General features: G+C 46.5%; 1 protein-coding gene across 1 annotated transcript in view; it reads left to right on the top strand.

Moving 5' to 3' along the window:
• The first annotated feature begins 767 nt into the window (after window positions 1–767).
• The window catches only part of TMEM94 (transmembrane protein 94), a 51,709-nt gene continuing 27,178 nt past the window's right edge, over window positions 768–25,298 (top strand). Inside the window, exons 1-10 of the mRNA XM_059485536.1 lie at window positions 768–843; window positions 9,188–9,313; window positions 20,661–20,780; window positions 21,449–21,576; window positions 22,139–22,275; window positions 22,903–23,099; window positions 23,716–23,867; window positions 24,156–24,258; window positions 24,558–24,644; window positions 25,138–25,254. Of these exons, the coding sequence (XP_059341519.1) occupies window positions 9,290–9,313; window positions 20,661–20,780; window positions 21,449–21,576; window positions 22,139–22,275; window positions 22,903–23,099; window positions 23,716–23,867; window positions 24,156–24,258; window positions 24,558–24,644; window positions 25,138–25,254 (1,065 nt within the window). The 5' untranslated portion in view covers window positions 768–843; window positions 9,188–9,289. The remainder of the gene's footprint in view (window positions 844–9,187; window positions 9,314–20,660; window positions 20,781–21,448; window positions 21,577–22,138; window positions 22,276–22,902; window positions 23,100–23,715; window positions 23,868–24,155; window positions 24,259–24,557; window positions 24,645–25,137; window positions 25,255–25,298) is intronic.

Below are 25,298 nucleotides of genomic sequence, written 5' to 3'. Positions count from 1 at the left end.
CATCTTTTCAACTACTACGAATTCAGAAGTCAAGCCCTAAATGTCTGCAGGCAGAGCACAGCAGTGAGGCATCTCTGTCTCACACCTCTGACTTCCTTTCCAGATTCTGCAGAGGCTTAGATTTCATGTTTAGATTACGGGCTGCCTGCGTCTGTGTGCCCGTCCCTGCCATGGTTTCCTGCGCACCTGGCACCCTGCGTCTGCCTTCACCTCATGGCTCCCAGGCTGCTGGTTCTCTACGGCAAAAGTGGCTTTTCAGCAGGAGATCTGCAGGTGTCTCCCTCCTCTTGCAGGTGTCACCTCCTCCTGCAGCGGCACAGTCCCTTAAAAGGGACTCACCTTCTTATTACCCCCTCCCTGGGGCACCCACCACGGCCCGTCATTGACGAGGGCACGGAGCCTCGGGCCACGGACCGCTCTCGGGCCCTCTCCATGCCCTTCCGCGTTTCCTTCGCCCCAAAGTCACTTCACTGCTCCTCACTGCCCTCCCCACGACGTCCCCCCAGAAGCCTCGGGGTGACCCTCGCCCTGGCTCTCCGCTCCGCCCGCCGCCCCCTCAGCGCTGCCGCCCTTTCCCCTCAGCCTCCCCTCACGGCTGGCCCTGACCTGCCGCCAGGGCGGGCGCCTGGCTTCGCGCGCCACCCGGCGCAGCCAATCAGCGCGCGGCGTGCGGGCGGCCGCGCGGGCTCGCACCAACCAGACGGCGGCTTCTTGCGGCGGCCCCGAAGCGCCCCCGCGGGCCCCCGGCGCCGGGGCGTCCCGCCTGCCCGTGACCGAGATGGCGGCCCCGGCCCCGGCGGCGCGGCGGGCGAGCGGCCCCGCCGGCAGCGCCCGGCGCGGCGGGTGAGTACGGGCCGGGCGGCGGGGCAGGGCCGGGCTGTGGCCCTCTGGGGAGCGCGGCCGGGGGTCCCCTCCTCGGCTGGGGGCTGCCCGCCACGAGGGGGGAGGCCCGAGGCAGAGCCCGCGGCGGTCCCGCAGCCCTGCGGCCCCACTGCCCGCAGTTCGCCGGAGCGTTACCCAGCGGCTTAGGAGGAAGAGGAAATTAGAAAAGGACACACAAAAGGCAGTCTAAACACATGATGGCAGCTCTGCGCTCCGGCGGCTCCTCTCCCGCAGCTGCGGGGCAGGCTCCGGCTGGCAGCGCCACAGAGCACCGGGGCATCGGGCTGGGAGCATCCCCCCGGGACACCGGGCTCGGAGCATCCCCCGGGACACCGGGCTCGGAGCATCCCCCGGGGCACCGGGCTCGGAGCATCCCCCGGGACACCGGGCTCGGAGCATCCCCCGGGGATACCGGGCTCGGAGCATCCCCCCGGTACACCGGGCTCGAAACATCCCCCGGGGATACCGGGCTGGGAGCATCCCCCGGTACACCAGGTTCGGAGCATCCCCCCGGGACACCAGGCTCGGAGCATCCCCCGGTACACCGGGCTCAGAGCATCCCCCGGTACACCGGGCTCAGAGCATCCCTCGGGACACCGGGCTCAGAGCATCCCTCGGGGCACCGGGCTCGGAGCCAGGCCAGGGGGTGCCCATCAGCCGTGGGTGCGCTTGGGGTAGCTGCAGTTTCATACTCCGCATGAAGGTTTAGTGTCTGGTCCCAAATTCTGGCCTTTAGGAGCTTTTCCAGACTCCTTCCAGCCGGGATAGCAGCATTCCCTCAGCCGGTTCTTTCATATTGCTTCACTCCCGTGCCTACTTCAGCACAGTGTTCTGATCAGCAGAAGTTCATGGCACACTTTGTTTTGTCTCAGACGTCCACCTGTTTCAATTCTCAAAAGCTGTGATCCACACAGTTCTTGCTATTTGTCTGGTTGGGAGCTTTTCACTGTCAGAATAACAGAGGCTGTTATTGGTAAGGAAAAGCCTAACAAATCCCCTTTAAAAATACCATTACATAAAGCATGAGAAGTTTGTCTTAGATGATACTGTCTACCCAGAAGATAGAGAGAAAGAGAAAACTCAAAGAGTAGTGAAGAGTGTTTTAGTACACATTTAACACTGAGTTTTCACAGGAAATCTTGTACCACGGAAGAGTTTCCTTAAGTTAGGCTTACCAGTGTTAAAAGTTACCAAGATAATAGCAGAGACCATAAGCACCCATCCATCTTCCTGAGGCAGCTAGCAAGGCATAGATACTTTCATGTTTTCTCAGGAAAGGAAGCTACTAAGGACTGCTTCCTTAAAATCCTATTCTTTCCCCCAGCCATGGTAGAATAAACTTCCTAGTTGAACAGGCAGCTCACACACAATGGGACACAATGGAATAGTAGCACATGAGCTCTGTGAAACACTTTAAATTACTTAGAAATGCAGGTTTCTATGTAAACAAACTGTTACTCAACAGCTGCTGTACTGCATTAATCTACAGGGCTTGCTCAGATGTAGTAAAATTTGAATACCCTAGCAAGCAAACTAAATTTATTCTCCAAGAAGCCTGCCTAATATAGGCATCTGTAGAAATAGCTACATGGTGCTGGTTTTGTGCAAGATATGTTTTATTCTTTAGAGAAGGGTTTTATATTTCCTATATTTTAGTCAAGCTTATTGAAAAGAAATTTACATAATATTCTTTTTAACCATGACCTTTTGAGCAAACACCTTGCCAACATTTTTTTTATCTGCTGAGAGGATTAAGATATTAGTGCTTCTGGCCTCGGTTACCAAACAAATCAATGTTGGTGCTGCAGGTGGAAGCAAGAAAACAAGCAAGAAAACAATCCTTTGTCCTCTAATCTTCACATTGCATCTCTGTTTATGTCTTGATCTGTCAGACCCCTACCCAAATTAGGTGCTGGAGGCCACTGCAAACACTCAGACCAACCTGCCCCAGACACAGCTCTGAGAAGATGTGGGTTGGGAGGGTTTATATCCACCTGTGGCTGGCTGGGACTGGCCAGGAGCAGAGCCAGAGGCCAGGGGGGATTGGCCAAAAGGGTCGGGTTGAGTTGGCCAGAAGGGTTGGGTTGGGTTGGCCAGAAGGGTTGGGTTGAGTTGGCCAGAAGGGTTGGGTTGGGTTGGCCAAAAGGGTTGGGTTGGGTTGGCCAAAGGGGTTGGGTTGGCCAAAAGGGTTGGGTTGGCCAAAGGGGTTGGGTTGGGTTGGCCAAAGGGGTTGGGTTGAGTTGGCCAGAAGGGTTGGGTTGGGTTGGCCAGAAGGGTTGGGTTGGCCAGAAGGGTTGACATTGGCCAAAGGGATTGTGTTGACCAAAGAGAGTGACCTGCTTGGTCAGCATTGTCCCACGTTAGACCTGTGGGAGCAGGGTTTGCTGTGGGCTGGTTGGGTTCACATCTGTGATAATGTGTGTGTTTGAGCACTAAATAGTGCACTGTGCATCTCTGGAGTGCTCTTGAGTAAAGACTTGGGGGGAGATTCTTCAGGAGCTGCAGAGAGCTCCTGTTTTCCTTTCACAGTAGAGTGAGGCAGCTCACTGCCCTGTGTCTAGACACAGCTCATCCTACATGTGTTCATCATGAAACTTTGATGGGGCTTGTGAGAACAGCAAAACACACAATCTGTGAAGTGCCTCTCCTAGGTAAGGGCTGTGCTGTGCTTGGAATGGGTGTTTGAGCTTGGTCTGATTGGCCTTCAGGTGCTGAGTCTGCTCTGGGAATCTCCAGAGAACACCTTCCCACTGGCACAGGGTTTATCAAACATCTCCAAACTGGTGTAAGAATGCTTTTTTACCCATATTTACTATAAACTGTGAATACAACACCTTTATTTAGAATCTAGAATTAAGAGGAAAAGCTGCACTTTTGTCTCTGAGTCAGTGTATATCAGCAAAAATTGATTTGCTAAAAGGTCCTATAAATGCAGCACAAGCTTTTTAAATTTTACTTTGTGCCATCTTCTTTCTGTGGTTTTCTAACATTTCAGTATTATTTAATTTTCAATAGAGGCAGTTATACAATCCTGGTTACAATATCATGATGATGAATGACAGCTGTCACTTTTGCAGTGAATTCTTCCATAGATTTGCTGTAAAAATTTCTTTTCAAGACATTGTGCCACAACATCTTGTCTCTGCAGAAGCTGTAGGGGCCCTTCCACCTTTCAGAATTGTGCCTTTTATTGCATTTTTCACTTTGATCCAGACTCTCTACATGCTGTGACTTTCTGTGGCAGGCACTACCTGAAGCAGAAAAAGTAAAGGAATCCTTTAGTTCCCAAACACACTTTTTTCTTTTTAACCAAGTAAGGAAAAGGAACACAGCAAATACTTCTCAGATTTACAATACCCTAATTTGTAGTAGTATCAGCCCCTCTGTGGAAACAGTAAGGTAGACTAAACTAATTATATAATTTTTTGATCATTTTCCTTTTGATAATTGCTTCTCGGCTCACAAAATGAACTTAAAACAAAAGTGTTCTTTCACTTGTGGAACATCTTTTTTTTTATCAGTCTGAATCTGCAAGTAAACCAAAGCTCCTATATCTTACAAAATATATATTCTGCCAAAGCAATTCCCTGCTCCCCTTCTCCCTCTTTGTGGCTCAGGTTTCATTTTGAGCAATGACCCTCTTTTGAAACAGTCCAACGTGCAAGTTCTGAATGTGCTGCAGAAATTAGGAAGGAGTCAGATATTTTTTATTAGAAAATCCTCAGCAAGTAAGGTTAAACAAAAAAGTAATTTCACCTCTGAGAGGCACAGTTGTCAATGGATGACACTCAAAGTTCATTTCAAATTTAATCCTGTTTGTGATTCAGTGCAGAATAGACCTCTCTCTGATTCCTGTCATTTAGGAAGGGAAGCAGAGACTGTGTGAAATCAGCTCCTGATTCTTCACAGCCAGGCTCAAATGAGATATGTGACTGCTGCTGGGTTGATAATACTTAGCACATATACAACACTATTTCAGAGCATCTCACTTTACAGATACTAATAAATTTACTTCACAGTCTTCCTCTGAAGCAGATATGCTTATTCCTATCTGCAGTCTGGGGTATTGAGGCAGAGAATGTTTAGCTGGCCCAAATTCTGACAAGTCTTTTTTCACAGGCAGATACCGAAGCCAAGAAGTGTGTCTGCCAGCTCCCTTGCTGTAATTATTCCATGCTCTCAGTGGGTCTCAAAGCAATTTAGAGAATCACTTGATGCACCTTTGGAAGGCCATATATCAGCAAATGTGTCCATGTTGCAAATGATCAGGCAGACATCAGCTCCTCATGAGTAGGAAGGCCGTGTGGTTCTGCTGATATCAAAACAATCAGCTCAAATCAAAGCCATTTTCTCCAAGGCAGCTGCTTTTTTTGGTTATTATCTGTTCCCCCGTGTTTCTATTCTTGGTTGACAGATCAGGCTTCTGTTCTTGAGGAATTCACTTTTGGCAGCAAGAAATGTTCACACTCCCCATCATTTTTCATAGACTAATCTGTGTTGGGAATTTTCAGTAAATAACATGAAAGCATCAGTGATTGAACACTTTAGGGAAAATAGTATCATTAGGTTGATTTATTTTTCTCCCTAAAGACAGCAGCTTCTGAAACATATTTTTCTTTTCAACTGTCTATTGGTTCTATAATTGCCTGATCTTTCTTTTTGCTAGATATTTTATAAGTTTGGTAGTAATACATCATGCTGTATAGTTTTTTATTAAAATTCAACACTGCTGTCTCCTACTGATGGTTAAGTGATTTGAAATCCTTGGAAAATCTGAGCCATAGTATTTTTACCTATATAAATACACTGGCTGCATAAGGCGTTGTTATTCAAGAGATGATCTGGTAAAGATAAGGGTGAATGGGCCCTTGCAAAGTTCTGCTGTCCAGAGGGATGTTTCAAACACTTGTTGATACTCAGATTGAGCTACAAGACTTGCTCTTTGCTCAGGGCATTTCCAAACTGAAACAAGTTGAGGGGAATGTGGATTTATTTTCCAATTTAAAAAGGATATCAGACACACATGGCAACCCAGGCACAGGACTCACTCAATCATGTAAAATAGAGATATTCTGAGGTGGGTTGCAGACCTCTCCCCACAGCTGTGGGATAACCATTGCCTGGGTTTGCCATACAGGACTTGCAGACTGTTGGCTTGCTGTTAAACATTGGATTATTTGGTAAACCCCATCCTGGGTTTCACTCTTGCCCAATGATTTGGAAATCATTTTCAGGCTGAATGCAACATGATGGCACTTGAACACCACATCCAGCCATTCCCAAGTTTCACAAACTGCTCTAGGCTTGAAAATCCTGAGGAGAGTGTGCTGGGAAAGTGGAAGGGGTAAACTGCCTGCACTGGGAGCTTGTGGTGTCTGATTAGAGCAGCCGCAGCTTCAGGCATCTCTGATTGTCTGCAGCTGAATATTTGACAGCCTCCAACATGTCCCAGCAAAGCAGTCCCACTTCATTTCTGGCCTGCAGACTGTAACATGTCGACGTGACTAATTGCCCGGGCAGACAGAGGAGAGATAAGAGCAGGGAGGACAGAAGGAAGCAGGTATTATAGTGTGGAATAGCAGTGCACAAAACTAGGACAGGTCCAGAGTGTGGAGAGTCCCTGCAGCAGGGTGGGGATGGAGGTGGGAATTGCAGGAGTCTGGGAGGGGAGCACACAAGGACTTTGCAGAGTGAATGGATGCACAGCTCTGCAGATTTGAGGGCTGCCTCCAGAATTTATTAAGTTGCTGCAGCCTCACTGTGTGAAGCTATTTCCCAAGGGTTTGCAAGACCTTTGTAATGCATGTGGGGTGTTTAGTTGGAATGACAAAATTCTTGCAGTTTTATTTTGATAGATTCTGCATTTAAAAGAAAGTGTGCAAACCACATCTTCAACGGCTCCAGTGCCAGTCCAGGTGCAGAAATTGAGGAAGGTTGATTTCTCATCCTAGCTTGTCTTTGCTAATGGCTTCAGTTACCCCAGTACTAAGATATCCAACCTATCTGAAGTTAGCTGTGTTTGGAATTTTGGTTCTAAATGAAAATCCTTTTTAAAAGTAGGAAAATTAAACATTCTCCATGTTCTGTGTATCCTGACTGGCCCAGGAAAGATTTGCTTTCTTGCTTTCTCTGTGTGAAATGTCTACAGTCTACCCCTGCTGGTACCTTAAATTAGGGATGTGAGAAAAACTAAACTGCTTCTGGGCTGGTCAGTGTGTTCAATTTTTGTAGAAGCCCTGAATATGTATAATGATGAAGCAGTGCTTTGTGCACCACTGATTATTTTCACAAGCTCTTGTTATATTGTCCATTACAGCTTTTGAATTTCTCTAAACAGGATATATTCACTCTTTCCAACCAATCCTTTGTATTTTTAACACCCTTGGTGTGTTTCCTGCTTCCTAGCACTGAAGGACTCCAGGGTGGTGTTCCTGAGCATGCCGATGATGTGCTGTGAACTTTAGGGAATGGCGTGTTTTGCATTCAGGATCACATTTCAGTTTGCTGCCAGAAGCAGAATGTCACTGAGGGCAGTGCAGAAATCCTGCCCAGCTCAGCCTCCTGCCCTCTGGCCATAGCCACCCACCCCTGCTGGATGCTTTTGAAATCCAGATCCAGAGAGAAATTGAGGCTCTTAGTTGTGTTTGAACGAGTGAGAGCATGGTGCATAAGTCTTTCAGTAGAGCAACTAATAAATCTTATCTTGGAGGGGATTAAAATGAAGGATCATGGATTTATCTTAGTCCTTTTATTGTTAGTGACTGTTTTCTCCTTAAAATCATCTTGTCTTGCCTTCCCTTCTACAGAAGTCACTCTCAAATTAAAGGCAAGATACTAAGGCTCTAAACTGCTGTGTGCAAACACAGAAAAATACTTTTTCCTCTTTCCCACTCCTGTCCCTTTGCTGGGAGCTCTCTGTCAACTTCACTCCAGTAACTTTGTCTGATCTTCTCTTTGCAGTTGCTAATTGGCCTGGCAGGGATATGAAGAGACTGAAAATAACTTTATTCCCTCATTGTGTGCACATTTGAAGGGTCACAGAACAGAAAAGTAGGGCAGAGTCCAGACTGGTGGCTCATGCTGGGCAGCCTGGCAGCCAGAAAATGGCACTTGGAGGTGCTGGTTGTGGTTCTGCAGGCAGGTCTTTGATAACCAGCACTCTGCATATTGAATGCCTGCTCCTTGTGCCCCAGAATGCAGGTGCAGAAATACTGATACCTAACTGCAGAGTGGCTCTCTGAGTAAGCTTTTGGATGCCTTTTTTTCCTTGAGGTTATGCAGCATTGTCAGAGCTGAGCTGTAGGTGACTGCCACAAGGATGGGATCTCCAGGATCCTTCTCTGAAGAAGGTGGTGTTGTATAAACCAGGGTAGTAAATCTCAGCTGGCAAAGGCCAGTCCTGTGATATCTAGGAGGTGTGTGGGTGGTTTGGGTTGATTTGCATATCTAGCTGCTTCCTTATTTATTTGGATTTAAGAGAAGGATATGTCCAAGCCCTGAGCTTCTGTGTGAGATTAAAAAATAGAACCAGGAATTATTAACCAACAGAAAGACTTTCCCAAGACAATCATAGCATAATCTTATAGTATCATGTTGTTTTTATATGTAAGAGAGTTCTCTGGAGCAAGGTACACCAGAAAAGACATTTTGTGGAAGGAGAACAAATTTGTTTGGGAAGTAGAGGAGGGTGAGCTAGAAGAAGGGTGTGAATTCCAGAGCTGCTTCCTGCCTCCATTCTGTTAGAGTCCCACTTCTGCTGAAAAAAGGCCTAGATCTGTGGTCATTGGCAGTGTTTTTAGGAATTCTGGCCTACTTACTGGTGATCAGATCTGTGCTCAGCCCAGCAGCACAGCCTTGTGAAAGGTTGGATGTGATGTTCAGCAAATGGAGGAGTCATTATTGCTGGCTCCATTAGAGATTAGCTGGACAAAGCTCCTGGTAGATAAGAGTAACAAGACAAATAGCCATGCGTGACAGCTTGCTCCAACACCTGGTGGAATCCAAGCTTTGTCAGCCTTTTTTTTGGAGGGTTGCCCAAAAGCCTGTCAGGACTACAGTCATACTCTTACTCTGCACTGCAGGGAACTTAATTCATCTGTGGATGTCAGATTTTGGGGAGAGTTAAGCTAACTTAACTTCTGAGTTATGAGGTGGGTTGATGCAGTATTAGAAGGACTTTAATCTCCCTAGTTCTCCTTCTTTTTAAAGACCAATCCTGTAATTTGAATTTTTTTAATTTCATCACTTTCTTATCCTAAAGGAAGCAATGTGAGAGACTTGATTGCTTCCCCTTCTGTTTCTACAGATGGTGATGTGGTAAATGTAGCCAGGCTCTTCTGTACCAGGAGACATTCTCCCCTGAGGAGCAGTCCCCTTTTGCTGGACATGCTTACAGAACTGCACAGCCATGGACCTCAAGGAGAAGCGTCAGGTAGGTTTGCTGATAACAGTTACACCCAACTTAAGTGTTGAGTCCTTTTAAATGTCTTTGTTGTTTTGGGTCAAGATTCACTTGGTGGTATTATCATGTAGAGGTGTGATCCATGGTTAGTATGGAAGTTGAGAGTTCTGTCACCTTCACACCCCTGTGTCAGCAGGGAAATCCTTTGTGGGGTGGGACTGAGGCACCCCAGTGGGACAGCACGGGGGGTGTCCTCTGTCACACCTGCAGTGTCCCTTTTGAGCTCTGAGCTGGGGCTCCATTCCCATGGACACTCAACTCTGCTTCACTTGAAGGCTGAATTCACTGAAAGATTTTTTAAATAAATCAGGGCAATGAAATCATCTGAGTCCAGTTTTGCTGATGGTAACTTGGGGTCTCAGCCAGCTCTGGTGAGAGAGCAGTCTTGGCTTTTCTCTCTGGTGTCCCTTTCCCCACCACACCATGATCTTTTGTCTGTTGGCTGTCTCTTTTCTCCGGGTATCTCTTCCTTGCTGTTTTGTTTGCAGCAGTGAGAAATGGTTTTGTTCATGAGTGCAAATACCTGCTAGGGACTCACTAGACCAAAAGATACTACAGCAGTGTAAGTGACTTTGAAAGGGCAGTTTTTCACAGCTGTGGCACTTGTCTGCTCAGCTGCTCCTTTGCTGGGTTTCTGCTCTGAGCTGTGCTGGGCTCACTCCTGCCCCAACCTCTTGGTTCTTGGAGTGCTCAGAGGATGTGTTTGACCTATGTTGTTTTATATCAAATTGCTTTATTACCATGGAGTTAACATTCCAATGAGGACAATTATCTCCTTGTTCTCTTGTTAGTGACATCATGGGCTAATCTGGTATTGATGATTTTGAGAGAAGATGCAATTACCACTGTGTGGATGGGTGTGTTCTGTGTAGGATCTGAGGGCACCAAAGAGAGCAGGGCACAGTGGGGACACTTTCACTGCAGGTCACTATATTTGGCTCACCTTTCTCATGTGACATTCTCCACTCTACAGTGCAGGAAGATCATATCAAATTGCTGGACAGGCAGCAACCTTTAAGAGCCTATTAGGAAAATGTCCTGGCAAGGAGGTTACAGGGGGAATCATGGTGTTCTCAAGTCCTAACCTCCTCTCCTGACTGCTTGAAACTTTTTCTCCCTCCTTTCTGAATGGGTATTAAAACTGAAGGCAAGAGATCACCACAGTCTTTTAAATAGGAATTAAAAACACTCCCACAGATACATAAAGCTGCAATTTACAACTTATTTTGTTTGGATTCTGAGGAAAGACCATGATTTTATACTTGTTAGCAACCTTAAGCAGGGAGTTTGGAATTAGATGATCCTTAAGGTTCCTTTCAACCCAAACCATTCTGTAATTATTATTTGGTGCTAAGGAGTTTGCTCTTTTTTTCCCTTTTTTTTTAATATAGCAGATCCTTGTTCCACCCCATCTAAGGTGGAATCTCTCTTCCTTCCCAAAGTGAAGAACTTGGACACATACACAATGATAAGGGAACAAATTAACCTGCTTTGTAACCTCAGCAGTAAGTTTGATGTACTAGGTTTATTTTAAAATGCTAAAAATAAAGTGAAGCCACGTGAAAACATCACTCCCAAATCTGGCTGAGAGCAATCCCAGCAATATGTGTGTGTGTGATGGAGAGTTAGCACTCCTGGAGCAGGAGATGTGCTCAGAGCCCTGCTGCAGCACACACAGCTGCCACTCAGATCAGACACTGAGTCCTCTGGCTCCAGCTGGCTGATGAGTTCCCTCGTCAGGAATGGCTGAGGATCAGAGTTGTCAGGTGTAATGCAGGCTGCCTTCCAGTTTTTGCCAGAAGCCAGACACCACAGAGAAAGGCAGAGAGTATTCTTAAATTAAATGTGCTGATATTCTTGTTCTTTCTCCTCCTCCTCTGACTTTTTAATTTTCTGTGTGTTTCTGAAGTGAATTTAACCTTGTGAAAGGTGCCAGAATCTCTGCTCCAAGAGCACTCAGCACATACTGAGAGAGCAGCACTGATTGCCACAGGACAGTGGCAGGCTCCTGAGTTTGGGTTGCATTAGCCACAGGCTGGATTTGCAGCCACACAACTAATAAAAATGATTGACATCATTCATTGCACAGTTACCCATAACAACTGAGCTGCATTGTCCCATGTAATTGCTGCAGCCTGGATACAGCACTGTGCTCCAGCCCAGAGCCTGGAATTGTCTTCAGGGAGCCTGGGCTGTGCTCTCCCTTGCTCCAGCACTGTTGTTCCTTGTTCCAGGCTGCCTAACAACAGCTACAGCCCCACCTTTGGACTGAAAAGTAGCCCAAGTCCTTTGCCATTTCTCATCCTGCCAGTGACTGTGTCTCTGTGTTTGTTCCCTGCTGTTCTCTAAAAGCTCAGCTCTTCTTCCAAGGGCTTTTTCACAAACTGATCCTTTTTCCACAGGTGTCTCTCATTTATGCTGCAGATTTTGCATAGGTCAGCCCCTGCATTTATACTCAGCCCTCTATTCCAAGTCCCAGTTTTACCTTCAGATCCCAAGTTTTTGTCTTCTGCTCTTTCATTATATTATTTGATGCACAAATGCATATCCAAATGCACTTTCTGATACCAGCTGATATCAGAAGGAAGCTAGATAGTACAAATTACTGCCCTACATAAACACTTCAGAGCAAGGTCTCTTAGCAGTGGGATAAACAAGAAGCAGCAATTTTATCCAATGCCATTTGTGTCCATGAGCAAAGCTGGAGTTTTGAGGTTGGGACAAGGATTGTTCCTGGTATTGCACAAGCAGGTTGTTTTATTCACTTTCATTCAAGTCTTCAAAAGGAACAAAGCCATGGGAAACAGATCAGCAAGCACTATAATAAAGAAGGGGTCTTACAAGCATATTTATTGTGTGAGGGTTTATCTACTCTTGCCCAGTCTTGTTGCTGATATTTTTCTTTTTTCTCTCCTTTTTTCTTTGTGTTGAAAGGAGTAGATGAGTAGTTCCTTATCAGGCAGGAAAGAAAAATTGTGCCATTAGGACATTTTCTTGTTTTTTTCAGTATAAAATTGTTGTCTAGGAAACAAAATGCTTTACAGAAGGATAAAGGATGTTTTGCCTCTCTCTCTTATGCTTTCTCCTGAAGTTTCATTAAATAATTACAAAGTGTCTGCTTCCCTTCAGCTTTGGCTCTGGGAGCTTAGTGAGATCACACAGCCATGTGTAACTCAGTGCCAACACACCAGTGGTAACCAGACCTTGTGCTGGGTTTATTGTGAATATTGAGGCCATTTAATCTCTGCCCTTCTGGCTTAAAACCCATAATATGGGCTGTGCCTAATGAGGCATTTGAACAAAAGGAAAGGAAAGGAAAGGAAAGGAAAGGAAAGGAAAGGAAAGGAAAGGAAAGGAAAGGAAAGGAAAGGAAAGGAAAGGAAAGGAAAGGAAAGGAAAGGAAAGGAAAGGAAAGGAAAGGAAAGGCTTGTCCAGGCAGGGTAGGTGAGTCCAGACACCTGTACGTGGTTTTCACAGCTGCACAGTGTGCTGAGACTGGAAGCCCTGGCAGTGCCTGTCCTGTTTGGTACCAGCCAGTGCAATCCTTGGCAAGCTGCTGGGGTGGTGCTTGGCTGGGCCACTTCTTTACCCCTTTCTGTGTGAAATGAAAGCAATTGTTTTAGTGATTGCTCTGCAGAACTAGGAAGCCCCAGACAGAATTAGGACAGCGCTGAAGTGGGAGCTAAATAAAAACTCAATTAGAAAGGTGTATCCCTCCAACAGTGGGAAGGAAACATTCCTGCAAAAGATGGGAATGAGAGAGAGGGCTCATTCCTTCTTCACCTTTCTATCCCCTTGTTGTTTTTCCACCCAGACCTTCCCTGTCTAACTTATCCTTTGCCTCTTGTGTGCCATGCCCAGGTAAACATGGAGCCCCAGGCATGGCTGTGGTGAATTTATGTGCACCTTTTAGTGCAGATTGTGTGGCTCAGGATGAATATGGGATGCTGAGAGGGGCTTTTCTAGCATTCTTTATCAGCAAGAGAATACTTCAGACAGGACCTGTAACCATCTCAACTTGTTTAAATAGCAAATACTTGTATTTTTGTATTGAGCTTGAATCCAAAGCTGTGGAGTCATCTTGGTCTCAATTTAGTGTTTTCCATGCCTACTCAGGTGTTCCTTCCTGTAGTATATTTTATAGCACTTTGTCCTACCTAATTTGCCATCTGCTTTTGCCCAGACCCCTGTCTGTCAGCATCATTCCTTCCTGTGCGTGCATATGCAGCTCTGCAGGCAGCGAGCCCAGGGATCCTCGCTGTGTCGGCTCCATCTGATGAATGAACCATTCTCTCTGACATCTGGTGCTATCCTGGGCAAACTTTCTTCCCTCTCTGCTTTTTTCTCCCCCTGCTTCCATCCCTCCTGCTCCCTGCTCCCCACCCCCATCGGCCGCCTCCTTTGGCTCTGCAGCGTGACTGAAGCAGGCTGAGTTAATCAGCACACTGGTGCTTCACTCTGCTGCTTCTGCCTCATTCTCTGCGGCGCTGGGCTCTGCACAATCTTGCTCCCTCTCCCTCTTTGCTCTCTCATTTCTGGAGAGCAGCAGCAGTGCAAGTTGCTGGGGAGGTGGTGCAGGAATTTAGCCCAGATGCTCTTCAAGCAGGCTGATCTCTGGATCCCCCAGCAAGGCAAATGTCGCAAAGTAAGTTCCTCTCCCTTAACATTTAATTTCAAAATGGCTTTCCCTGTCTCCCTCCCCAGTCTGCATCCTGCCTGATGTGATGGGGCATGAAGAGCTTTGAGGTTTTGGGGGAAGGAGGTTATGGCAGGACATGAAACAGAGAGTGATGATTTTAGCTGGGGAATAGCTTGGTTTTGGCAGTGACAGGGTAAAGAAACTGTTTTAAACTGCAGTTTTAACCCCAGGACCAATAGGAAGATCCACACAGGATTTTAGCTGCTGACTCCTGCTCTGCTGCCCCTTTGCTTCACGGCTTAAATTTGTCTGTTGCTTCTATAGGCTTTGATCTGTAAGTGTTGAACCTCCTCATCCCTGTGGGATCTGTCTGGCAGTGTACCTGCCAGGCTGGATCATTGCTTTGGTCCCCAAAGTCTTCAGCTGAAGAAGTGGGGATGGGAAGGAAACTATCAGGGGATGAAAGATGTACTGAAGTTATGTGGATTTCTGAGCATTGCTGGCCTCTGGTGGGGGGGCATTAGCATTCCCTGGAGGGAGCTCTGCATTGGCATAAAGCACTGCTGTGTGTTGAAGCCAGGATAAATACAGACTCCTAACTGCTCTCTGAACTTGGAGGAGTAATGCAACTGGCTAAATTACAGTAATTAAAGCTTAATAATTGTGTAGTGTTTCAAAGTGCTGCATAAACCCTATCTCTTCCTGCCAGCAGCCTGGTGGGACAGGTAACTGTGGTTGGGGATTGGTTGCTCCAAACAGGAATGAAGGGACGGACAGAGAAATGTACAATTCCAAACTGGGCTGTTTCCTGGGGAGCATCTGCCTCTCTCTCTGCTGCTGGGGAGAAGCAAAGTGCTGGGCTTTGCATTACCTGTGTAGAAAGGTTGATTGTGCCTGTTGGCATCTTTACTCCGTGCTTTATGGAGAGCATAAAATGTGGATGCTGTTGCATGGATTAAAATGGACCCTGTGCACAGCAAAGTGCATCAGTGATTCAGGCTGCCTTGGCCACATCTCAGAGCTCTGTGCTCCTGCAGCTCTGTCTGTTTGCAGGCCCTGTTAGTGAACCTCAAAGCATCCACCCTGAGCCCCTGCAGGCACCCAGTTACCCAGCTGGGGGGGTTCTTTTGTCCAGGGGCAGCAGGAGGCCTGGGCTGCCTTTCATCCTGGGCTGCATGGGGTGGGGAGGAGACACTTGCTGCCTGCTGCTCTCTCCATTAACTTGGGCACTGCTGTGCTGAAGACTCTGCTTGTTTCACTTGATTTGAGACCACCAGCAGCTAAGCTGAGGCTGCCAAGCTCGCGTCAGGTGCATTCAAACCAAGTTTAATAGCTGTGTTCCTCATGCCTTCTGGTGCTTTTCCCAGCATGTCCAGGTTTAAAGGCAGTGGTTCCCACAGAGCATGGTCTGCTTGGTGGAGCTGCCTGGATTGTGCAGATATCCACATACCTTTCTTTTTCCTGGCTTTCAGTAGTGTTCAGGTTGGCTGGTGAATGTTATAATCTTCACAATTACAACAGTAGGTGGGGAGTCAGTAGCCCCATCAGAGAATGAGAAACTGAGGCACAGAGGAGTATCTGATTTTCCCACTGTCTTGCAGAAACCAGTGGCAGAAGAAATTAGAGAATCCAGCTGTCCTGACAGTCCAGAGTCTTAATAAAAAATTCATCCCAGGGAATAGGAATGTGTTAGGGGGGTGATTGATGTAGCCTGGATCATTAGAGAAACATTCTTGCCTGGACTCAGGGAGTCTGCTCTCTTAGAAAAAGTAGCCAGGAGAGCACCAAGAAAGACAGAAAGCAAGGCTGGGACCAAGGATGGGGTAATAAAAGGAAGTTTCTGCCCAGACTGACTGATGGGCTGGCCCTGCTGGTTCCATGTGTGTCACTCTGTAGCAGGGATGAGCCATTTCAGACAGTCTGAGCACTAAGTCAGCAGCTGCAGGTGTACAGGAGCTGCAGCATCCTGATGGGTGGTTTGCTTTAGAGCAAGAATAAATCCCTCTCTAACACTAGGCTGCTGTATGAAATGCTACCCCAAGAAATTGTGTGTTGTCCTGTATTTGATGTCTGTCATCCTCTCTGATCAGACCCAAACCCCCACTTTGTGCCATATTGTGACTTACCCTAAACAAGAATCTGCCTTACAGTAATAAATGCAAATATATTTGGTGGAGTTACTCCTTATTGTGTGTTTCTGAACCTGTGAATAATGCTTACAATTTCAGGAGGTGTAATCCCTGAAGTAGATTAATCACTTGCAAAGTGTCATTGTTAAATTAAAAACTGCCTTCTTATTCTGCTAAGGAATGTAAAATAGCTCCCAGGAAAAGGAAGAACATTCTGCTGCCCAGTTTCCCACCTCCAACTGTTCAGATCAGAAAAGCAATTGAGTAGAGGTGTTATAAAAGGAGTGCAGCCTGGAAAGAGGGAGACAGTCTGACAACTGCCTTGCAGGGGTTTGCACCACTCTGAATCAGAGGGGTGGATCTGCAGTCTATGAGAATTGAAACTCGTAGCAAATATTTTGTATTCTGTTCACTTATTTGCCTAAACAGTCTTTGTAAAAGCAGTTACACTCAAGTGTACACCAGTCTTGGTGAGAATCCTTATTCTGCAAGGGACTGAATCCACAGAGGATGGATGATTCAACCCAATTTGCTCTGGAAAGCAAGGAATATATTTGTGTTCCTGTATTATTAAAAAAAAATATTTGGCACACATTATATCAACATTTACTGGTACAACAAATAAATATGCTGCTATGGATGTGTAATGGCTGTGAGAAAATATAAGAGGACTTAAATATATTAATATTTTGTGTCCATTTCTCTGTACACATTCTGGGATATCCTTCTTTTTTCCTCTGGAAGGAAGCTGCAAGACCTCTGTCTTTCATCAGGTAGCAGAGAGTGTGAGATGGCTGATAAAGTTTTAAGGTAATTTTAAATGATTCTATGTGTAAAAGAACAAAATTGGAATTTTAGGAAGAGAGCTCAGTGGTGAATTTGTGTGAGGATGAAGGTGGGCTGCAGGAAGCAGACATGGGTAGGTGGTGTTGCTCGGGAACAACTTCAGTTGTGGGAGGAAAAATCAGAAAATAACTACACTTTTCCTACCTATCAGCCTGAAAATGCTCCTGCAACCCCTGAGGAAGGCAAAGAGAACCTATTTGCCATGAGCCAGGCAAGGCTATGGATTTAAAAAGCTCCTGGTATTTGACAACTTATTTACCCCTGTCAAACTGTGGGGGGTCAACCATAAGGACAAGGCAAAGAGAAGTCTGAAGGTGCTGTGACTCCTCATCTCCTGCCTCTGAGCTGCTTCTTGTTTCCTTCCTGAAGAGCCAAACCTGCTCCTAACCCTGGGCATTTGCAAGATCTATCTCAGGTTCTCTTTTCCTAATGTTTTCAGGCAAGCTAAGCAGTAATTCAACATGTAGAATATTTACTATGAGTGGAGAAATTCACACATCTTTTCATGTTCCCATCCAGTCCACACCTCAGCACATTCATTGCCTATAGGGAATAAAATCACATGCACAAAGAAAATGTTTTTCCCCTAGCAGCCATCCCATAGATCACAACTCTTGGGAGCCCTGATAGCATCCCAAAGCAGAAGGATGCAATCATCCCCTTGTACCTGGCTCTCACACCGAGGCTGGGATGGCCAGGGCAGGGGCAGCTCCAGGGGAGCCCTAAATGCACTTAGAGGCTCCTGTGCTCTCCAGGGCTAAGGAGGAAGCAACTGCTCATTTTGTCCTTAGGACTTTTTGCCTTTAGGCACAGGCAAAAGGAAAATACAGCCTTTTAAAATGCCTCCTGATATCCATCAGGGGTTTGCTTTCACTGTGACCTGAAATTTACTGCTGCTCTTTCTTTGTTGTTCTTCAGAGGAAGCCCTATGCTAAGGCAGCTGGGTAGGAAGGTGTCTTGCTGTTTCTGTTTGGACCGGAAAATTAGCAGCTTTCTCTTTGAGTGTAACTTTCCAAAGCAAAGATGTGAATGTTGAGGTTTTTTATTAATGAACTGACACCTCCTGTGAACAGCTTCTTCACCCTGGGGTGCTCACTTCCTGGTTCGTGGCAGGAAGAGCACTTGCAGCTGATGAAAGGCTGGAAAGATCCCTCTGGGACAGCTTCAGAGCCTGGGTTTGCCAAAGGTTTACTTAAGGGCATTTGAAAAATGCCTCATTAGCAGTTGATGGCTTAGCAGGGCAGCTTTTGTTGTGAAATCCTGGAGCTGCCCCTTGCCAGGAGCTCATGGGGGCTCTTCTTGCCTGTCCCTTTCATTTGGGTCCCAGGCTCTTTCCCTTGATGCTCACCCACAGCAGGTTCCCCCAGTGCCCCCAGCTCCCCTCACTCTCAGCATTACAGGGTGTGTTTACCAGGCTGCCTCTGCCTCCTTTGCAGAATACTCCATGTTCTGAGTGTCAGGATGGGTGTTTAACAATTCCTGCCCTTCCTGCCCTTCCTCTTCCCCAGCCCTGCCACACTGCACTTGTCCTTTGTCACCTACTACAGCCACGTTCCTTTGTGGCTGCCCTTATCTTGACTGACACTGTGCCAAACCAGTAACTCCTGTGTAAAGTCTGGAGCAGGTGTGCAAGTGTTTCAGGAGCCTTTTTTGATTGCCTCTGGATTTGCTGCCTTTCTGTGCTCACTGCCTGCTGTGCAGTGGCAGTTTCTCTTTCCAGGCACTGTGTGACTGTAGTAATGTTGGCATTAAGTGCAGCTTTCATCTCATTTCTTCTGTAGCTCTTGATGAGTGCATTGGAACCAGCTCAGTGTCTAAGCAGACTTGGCTTTTCAGTTCAAATCCCTATTATTTTTGCTGCCTTTCATTCAGTGTGCTTTATTTATCTATCTGCTTTCTCTGTGCTGGAGAGGATTTATACATCTGTGGGTGCCTTGCTCTGCCCTGGACAGGCAGCAGTCAGACAAGAGAGAGAAGCCTGATTGAGCCTTGCTTGATGTTGCTCTCAGACACTCCTGTTTGCAGCACTGTGTGGTGCAGCAGCATGGCTGGTGCCAGCTCCACTGCCATCTTCTCCTCTGGGAGTCTTTGAGACACTCCTGTGTTTTTAGTTCTGTGCTGATGTTACCTGGGCTGCTTCCAAGAACAACACAAGAACTGCTTCCTCTATTCCTAAAACTGACACAGAGAATGAAAACTGCAGCAGGATTATTTTTAGTTCTGTGAAAGTGCAGCTGAAGCAGCATTGCTGGACTCTGCCTGGACAGAATTTGCTGTTTCAGGTTGTCTCTGATAGGTGGGGAGAGTGTGTGTGTGGTAGATGGTGTTTGAAAGAGAATTTATGTTCTGTTCCTCAATAGTGTCACAGTTTTGGCCTGGACCATCAATGCAAATGAGTCTGAGGTCCAAGATTAGTTTCCAGTAAATGTTCATCACGAAACCATGCAGTTGAGGAACAGGAAGGACAGATCAGAGCCAAGCTGCACTTGCAGAGCTGGGTGTGTGCAAGCAGCCCCTGAGGAGCAGAGCTGCTGCAGTCTGAGGCCATGGTGGGTTTGGCAGGGCTGGGAAGGGCTCTGGGAGCAGGAAGAGCTGCAGCTCCTGCCTGAGCTCTGGGCTGTGTCACACTGCTGGGGACAGGAGGGACAAACTTCCTGCCTGTTTGTGTTCAGTAGTTCTGTACTCTGGGCACAGTGGGACACACGTGAACATTTCTATATGCAGGATATCCTATGTGCTGTACATGCTCAATGTGTTTGTATTAAAACATTAAATGCCCAGGAGAACTTTTATTTAGCAGTTTGCCCCTGTAGGCCTCTCATGGACACCTGCCTGTTCTTGCCTGTTGATTTGCTGTCAGTGATCTGGATTTGAAAGAAAGGAGAGTGCTTATGCTTCTGGCCCAGAAATGCAAGTGTTTACCTGACTTTATTGTTACCAGCATCTTATGGCAGCATTTTCCACATGGCACACTGCTGGGATGTGTCTTTTGGGACTGCTGCTCTTTGATGAGCACGGAGGGAGCAGTGCTGTGAACTCTGTGCTTCCTGCAAGTCCAAATGTGTCCCTTGCAGTTCAGCCCTTAAAACTCCAGTGTTTGCTCTTGTAAGAGGAGGTCATGGATGGCAGGGTCATGTCTGGTCCTGAACTGATCTATGGCCTGGCATTTAGATCTGGGAGCTTATGCATCAAAGTAGCCACAGAGGCAGGACTCACAAACAAAAATCTGCAGCAAGCAGTTGTGGAAATTGCACCACTCTTGTTTTGAATTGTGGATATTCTACTACTTAGTTTCTACTATTGTTAGCAAAATTCATCCTGTATCATTAAAATTCTGCCATAACTGTGTTTTGTTGTCTCTACAAGCTGATAGTAGAGTTCAAGCCTGCATAACCTCTGTTTGTATTGTCCTCAACCTCTACTGATTAGATCTTGTTTCACAGAAATGACTTGGTATTGTGCTGTGATAAAGTATTTATCAGCACAGTCAGGACCGGTTTGTTTACTTGATACTATCTAAGTGCTCTAATTCCAGCCAGCAGTCTAAAGTTCACAGGAGGGAAGATGATTTCAGGAAAATGGAGAATCAGGCTGGTGATGATGAGTGCAGGGCATTCACAGTCACATGCTCTGTCAGCCACCAGGAAAAAGCCCAAAAGGAAAATAGGGAAGCACTAACCAGTTTATTTTTCTGACACCTCAGGATGAGATGACCTCAAGTTTGGGCCTGACCACAAAGAAAGCCCTCACAATCCTGAGAGACCAATTGTCAGCACTGCTGGAGGGGCACCAGAAGGAACGGAAAAAAGGGACATCATGGAAGGTGAGGCACCAAACAGCACAAGTTGGGCACTTGGTCTCCCCTTCTCAAAGTAAAGATGAGGGCTAAACAGAAATTGGCTGCATTGTCTCCCAGAGTGTCCAGGTGAGGAACTGCTGAAGTCCTTGGGAGCAAAGCAAGGAGTCTAAGGGTGAGTTTCTGTGAGCACTTCTCTCCTGGATGCCAAAGCTCTGGAGGAAGATGCCTCTTGCCCTTTGAAGGATCTCAGGACTTCAGGAGCCGCTAAGGGCAGTGAGCTTAGAGGGTCCATCTCAGGTGGAGATAAAAGAGCTGTGAATCTCAACAGTCTCCCCTTGTCCTCTGTGTTTGCCTGGGATGTGTGTTGAATACAAAGTGCCAGTGTTTATGCACAGTGCTTGAAAGTGTGCCGTGTTTGGTCAGTGACAATAGGACAGCCTGGCACAGAAGCCTTTTCATTCTTCCAATTGAGAAAAGCAGCAAGTGTTCACCCAGACTCACCAGCTGAATATCCCTTGGTGCTGAAGGACTCACACAATGGATCTGGGATGCTCTGTGTCATGTTCAGGGGTTTTGCAAAGTTCTGCTCTCCCTGGAGCACCAGCTGCTGTCTTCACCCTTTCTCACTCTGCTTTTCCAAAGGTCTGGCTCTGTATTCCACGAGTGCTGACTGTGCTGCTCTCCCTTTGCAGGAGGTGTGGAGGAGCAGTTTCCTGTACCATGGTAACCGCTGCTCCTGCTTCCACTGGCCTGGTGCCTCTCTGATGCTGCTGGCAGTGCTGTTGCTGCTGTGCTGCTATGGGAGCCAGCCACAGGGGAGGTGAGCAAAGCTTCCTGTGCTGCTTAACTGAAGCAAGGTGGTGGTTTTGTATAATCTGTGATTGACATAAGTGTTGTCCCTCATTCTGTCCAGATATTTAGGTATCAGTGTAGCCACACTGGTAATTTCCTATCAATCCCTTTCACAAAACTTCAGCCAACTTAATTCTACCCGTAATAGACCCAGAGAGTGTCCTCCTGAGAGATTAAGGGGTTTGTTTTTATACAGCATTCCTAGATCTTTAAGACTTCTAAGGCATTATCATAGGAAGCATTTTGAAACTGGAGAAATTAGTGGCTCATGGGAGAAGTTAGTGTGCTATACATGCATTGGCCATATTTGTAAAGTATTTTTTAATTGAAATGGGTCCTTTCAGACCTCTCTGTTGTCTTTATCCTAAAGAAGTGTGATCATACGTTTCTTTTTGAGCCATGAATCTGTGAGATGTGGAAATAAACAACAGGCAGTTGAGTGTTTATCTCTGTGGGTGTCTGGCAGTGTATTCTGCTTGTTTACTCAAACCTCATGCGCATTCTGCTTCCTCCTGTTTTGCTGTGTGAAGCCAAGGTGCTGAGATAGTCAATGCACTGGCACTGTTCCTCCTGCTCCTCTTGGATCTCCTCATGATCGGGCGTCAGGAGAGGCTGAAGTGCAGAGAGGTGGAGAGGAGGCTTCAGACCATCGTTGATAAGATAAACGGTGAGGTCTCCTTCATCTGTACTGGTGTTTTCCTCCCATTGAATCTTTCCCCAAACCTGATCACATGCATTCCTAACTAAGCTTGCTAACCTTCCCCCGTGTTGCACAGAAGCAGGCTGTGGGAAGTGTGTTCCTCCTGCCTGTCCTGTACAATGGTTATTTTGAGCTGTCATGTGGCCATGTGCTTCCAAGCTGTGTGTTAGCAGGTGGGCGTCTGTTATGGCTGTGCTTTGGAGTAATTCAAATCCTCACATCCTTACCAAAATATCTGCCTTGCAGCAGATGAGGAGGGGAGAGCACGTGGGGTTGTGCCACAACATGGAGCAGAAGGAAATAAATTGCTGTGCATGAGCATCACCTCAACAGGGGCTCTGGGACCTGAGGGGGCAGTTGCTTTCAGTGAGGCAGTTTAAATACAGCCTTTAGCTTTTCTGTTGTACAGGTTTTTAAAAACTGTGTAGTTGTTAATACTGAGTGGAGAGAGAGGGGAAAATCCATCAAGGAGGAAGAGAGAGATGATAAAAGACCACTGGAATAGGCTGATTTTAGCTTTGGGGGACTTAAAACCACTGCAGGATGTAAATCCAGAGTTCTATGACTTCATTCTTTCTCACTTTGTGTTTTCAGATACACTTGGCAAAGAGGTGAAATGGCCAGACTCCATGTACCCTGACCTTCACATGCCTTATGCCCCATCCTGGTCCCTTCACTGGGCCTACAGGGATGGCCATCTTGTCAACCTGCCCGTGAGCCTCTTGGTGGAAGGAGATGTTGTGGCTTTGAGGCCAGGCCAGGAATCATTTGCTTCTCTGAGAGGGATTAAGGTAACTTGCTTGTCTAATTTCCCTGGCCCGTAACGATTGATTTCCCAGGTTTTTCATGCTAATACTCTAATTCCCAGAGAACAAATTATGGAGTGTTTGGTTTCTTCTGACCTTGAAAATAGCTTGAAATTCCAGTTCAGTCAAGGACAGTGCCTAGTTAGCCAGGCTGCATCTTCTCCATGAACTCCCAAACTCACTGGACAGGAGACACCAATGTTACACAAAAGCACCAGATTTCCTCCTCTCTCAGGTCAAGGGGAAAATGTAATGTGCTGCTAAATATAATGAGTGAATCTATTCAGCAGGATAATATGACATACAAACCTCATCCTTTATCCTGCTTTTTATGTGCAGAAATAAAGTTTGTCTGCTTTGACCTTCTCCTTACTACTGATTTGAGAAGGTAATATAAAATACCTGGTGTAGAAGTAAATTAACTACTCACTTACAAGATCTATACAAAGATTTTACTGCTTGAAGAAGGTTGGAAAAAGTTTAAAGCTTGAAATTTACCTTTGGTGGTTTTAATTGTAACTTTCACTCCAAATGCCTATTCTCATGAAATAACCAGGTGTGCTTGAACACAAGCCTTTGGACTCTCTGACCTTTCTTCTAGGATGATGAGCACATAGTTCTGGAGCCTGGAGATTTATTTCCACCCTTCTCACCCCCGCCCTCCCCAAGGGGAGAAGTGAAGAAGGGACCTCAGAATCCTCAGCTCTATCGTCTCTTCCGTGTGTTGAAGACCCCAATAATTGATAATGTCAGGTGGGTTAAATGTGGGGCACAGTGCCTACCCAGCTGTCTGTGTCCTTGGTGCTGCCTTCCTGCTAAGCAGGTGAGGAGACCTGAGAAGTTTTCTTGGCAATACTGCAAATTTACCCTGGCAAGTGCCTCACTCTTATTGTAGATGTTGGCTTCTCTTTTGACAGCCCTCCCTCATAGCATAGGCCGAGCACAGTGTTCTAATCAGGTCTGCTGGGAGGTTTATATCCAAGGAAAGTGAAGGGTTAGGGTCTTGGTTGCTGAAATTTCCAGTTGTTTTCTGTTTTTTAGGTGGTGCCTGGAAATGGCTCTGTCACGGCCTGTGACAGCCTTGGATAATGAGAGGTTCACTGTACAGTCAGTGATGCTGAAATATGCTGTCCCTATCGTGCTGGTAGGTCTCATTCCAAGCCTTTGTCCTTGAGAATAACCATGTTTTGTCAATAAATCTGAAGAATTGCAGCCATCAACAGGAAGCTGTGGCCAGGCTCACTCATGCAGCTGACTGTGTGTACCTTGAGCAGTTCAGAGATGCTGAGCCACATAACCATGAGAGTGGAGGGAAGAACTGCAGCAGCAGATCAAAAGAATATTTTTCATAGTTTCCCCATGGTTGAGAATGTTACAAGGCACTGAAAACACCTTCCCTGCAAGTGGCAGTATTTAGGTGACAGTGTCATCTCTGAATTGCAGGCTGGATTTCTGATCACCAATGCCGTGCGCTTCATTTTCCACGCTCCTGGAATTGCTTCCTGGCAGTACACTCTTCTTCAGCTGCAGGTAAAGGAGAGCTCTGAGCTTCACTACACCTCTTCTCTGAGCACTGCTGAGATGGATTCCCTCTGTCAGGACTTAATTCATCCTGTGACAGCATCCTTTGCTTCCTGGATCTGGAAGCATGCTGGGTCCAGGAGGATTCAGTGGAGGAGGACATCAGAACTTCCCTTACAGACTTACCTTTAAATGTTTTGCTCTCTCATTTGCCATGTATGTGTTTATCTATATCTAAGATATATATATATGGTATCCTTTGCATTTAAACTCATTAGTGTTTACACCAAATTCAGCAGGAAAAACAAGTTGGTGTGATTGATTCATGGCATCCATTAAAGCCCCCTAAGGTGTGCACTGTTTGCACTACTTCCAGTCCCCTTCCTTCCTGCCCTGGCCTTTTATCCCTCTCCTCTCACTGTGGTGGAAAATATGTCATGTGAGAGGTTCTGACTTCTTGTTGTCTCTGTGCTTGTTGGTGATCACAGGTTGTTTTTTTCAGGTGAATGGTGTCTTACCCATCCTTCCATTGCTCTTTCCTGTCCTGTGGATTCTTGCTACAGCCTTTGGAGAAGCCAGAGTGTTGGCCCAGATGAGCAAGGCCTCCTCCACCTCACTGGTAGGTTTCTCTCCACATGAAACCATTGCAGAGACAAGAGCAGG

This window comes from Ammospiza nelsoni, chromosome 19 (genome assembly GCF_027579445.1).
Source record: "Ammospiza nelsoni isolate bAmmNel1 chromosome 19, bAmmNel1.pri, whole genome shotgun sequence".
In the NCBI taxonomy this organism is placed as follows: Eukaryota; Metazoa; Chordata; class Aves; order Passeriformes; family Passerellidae; genus Ammospiza; species Ammospiza nelsoni.
Note: the sequence above shows the minus strand (reverse complement) of the source record. Positions and strands in the feature narration are given on the sequence as shown.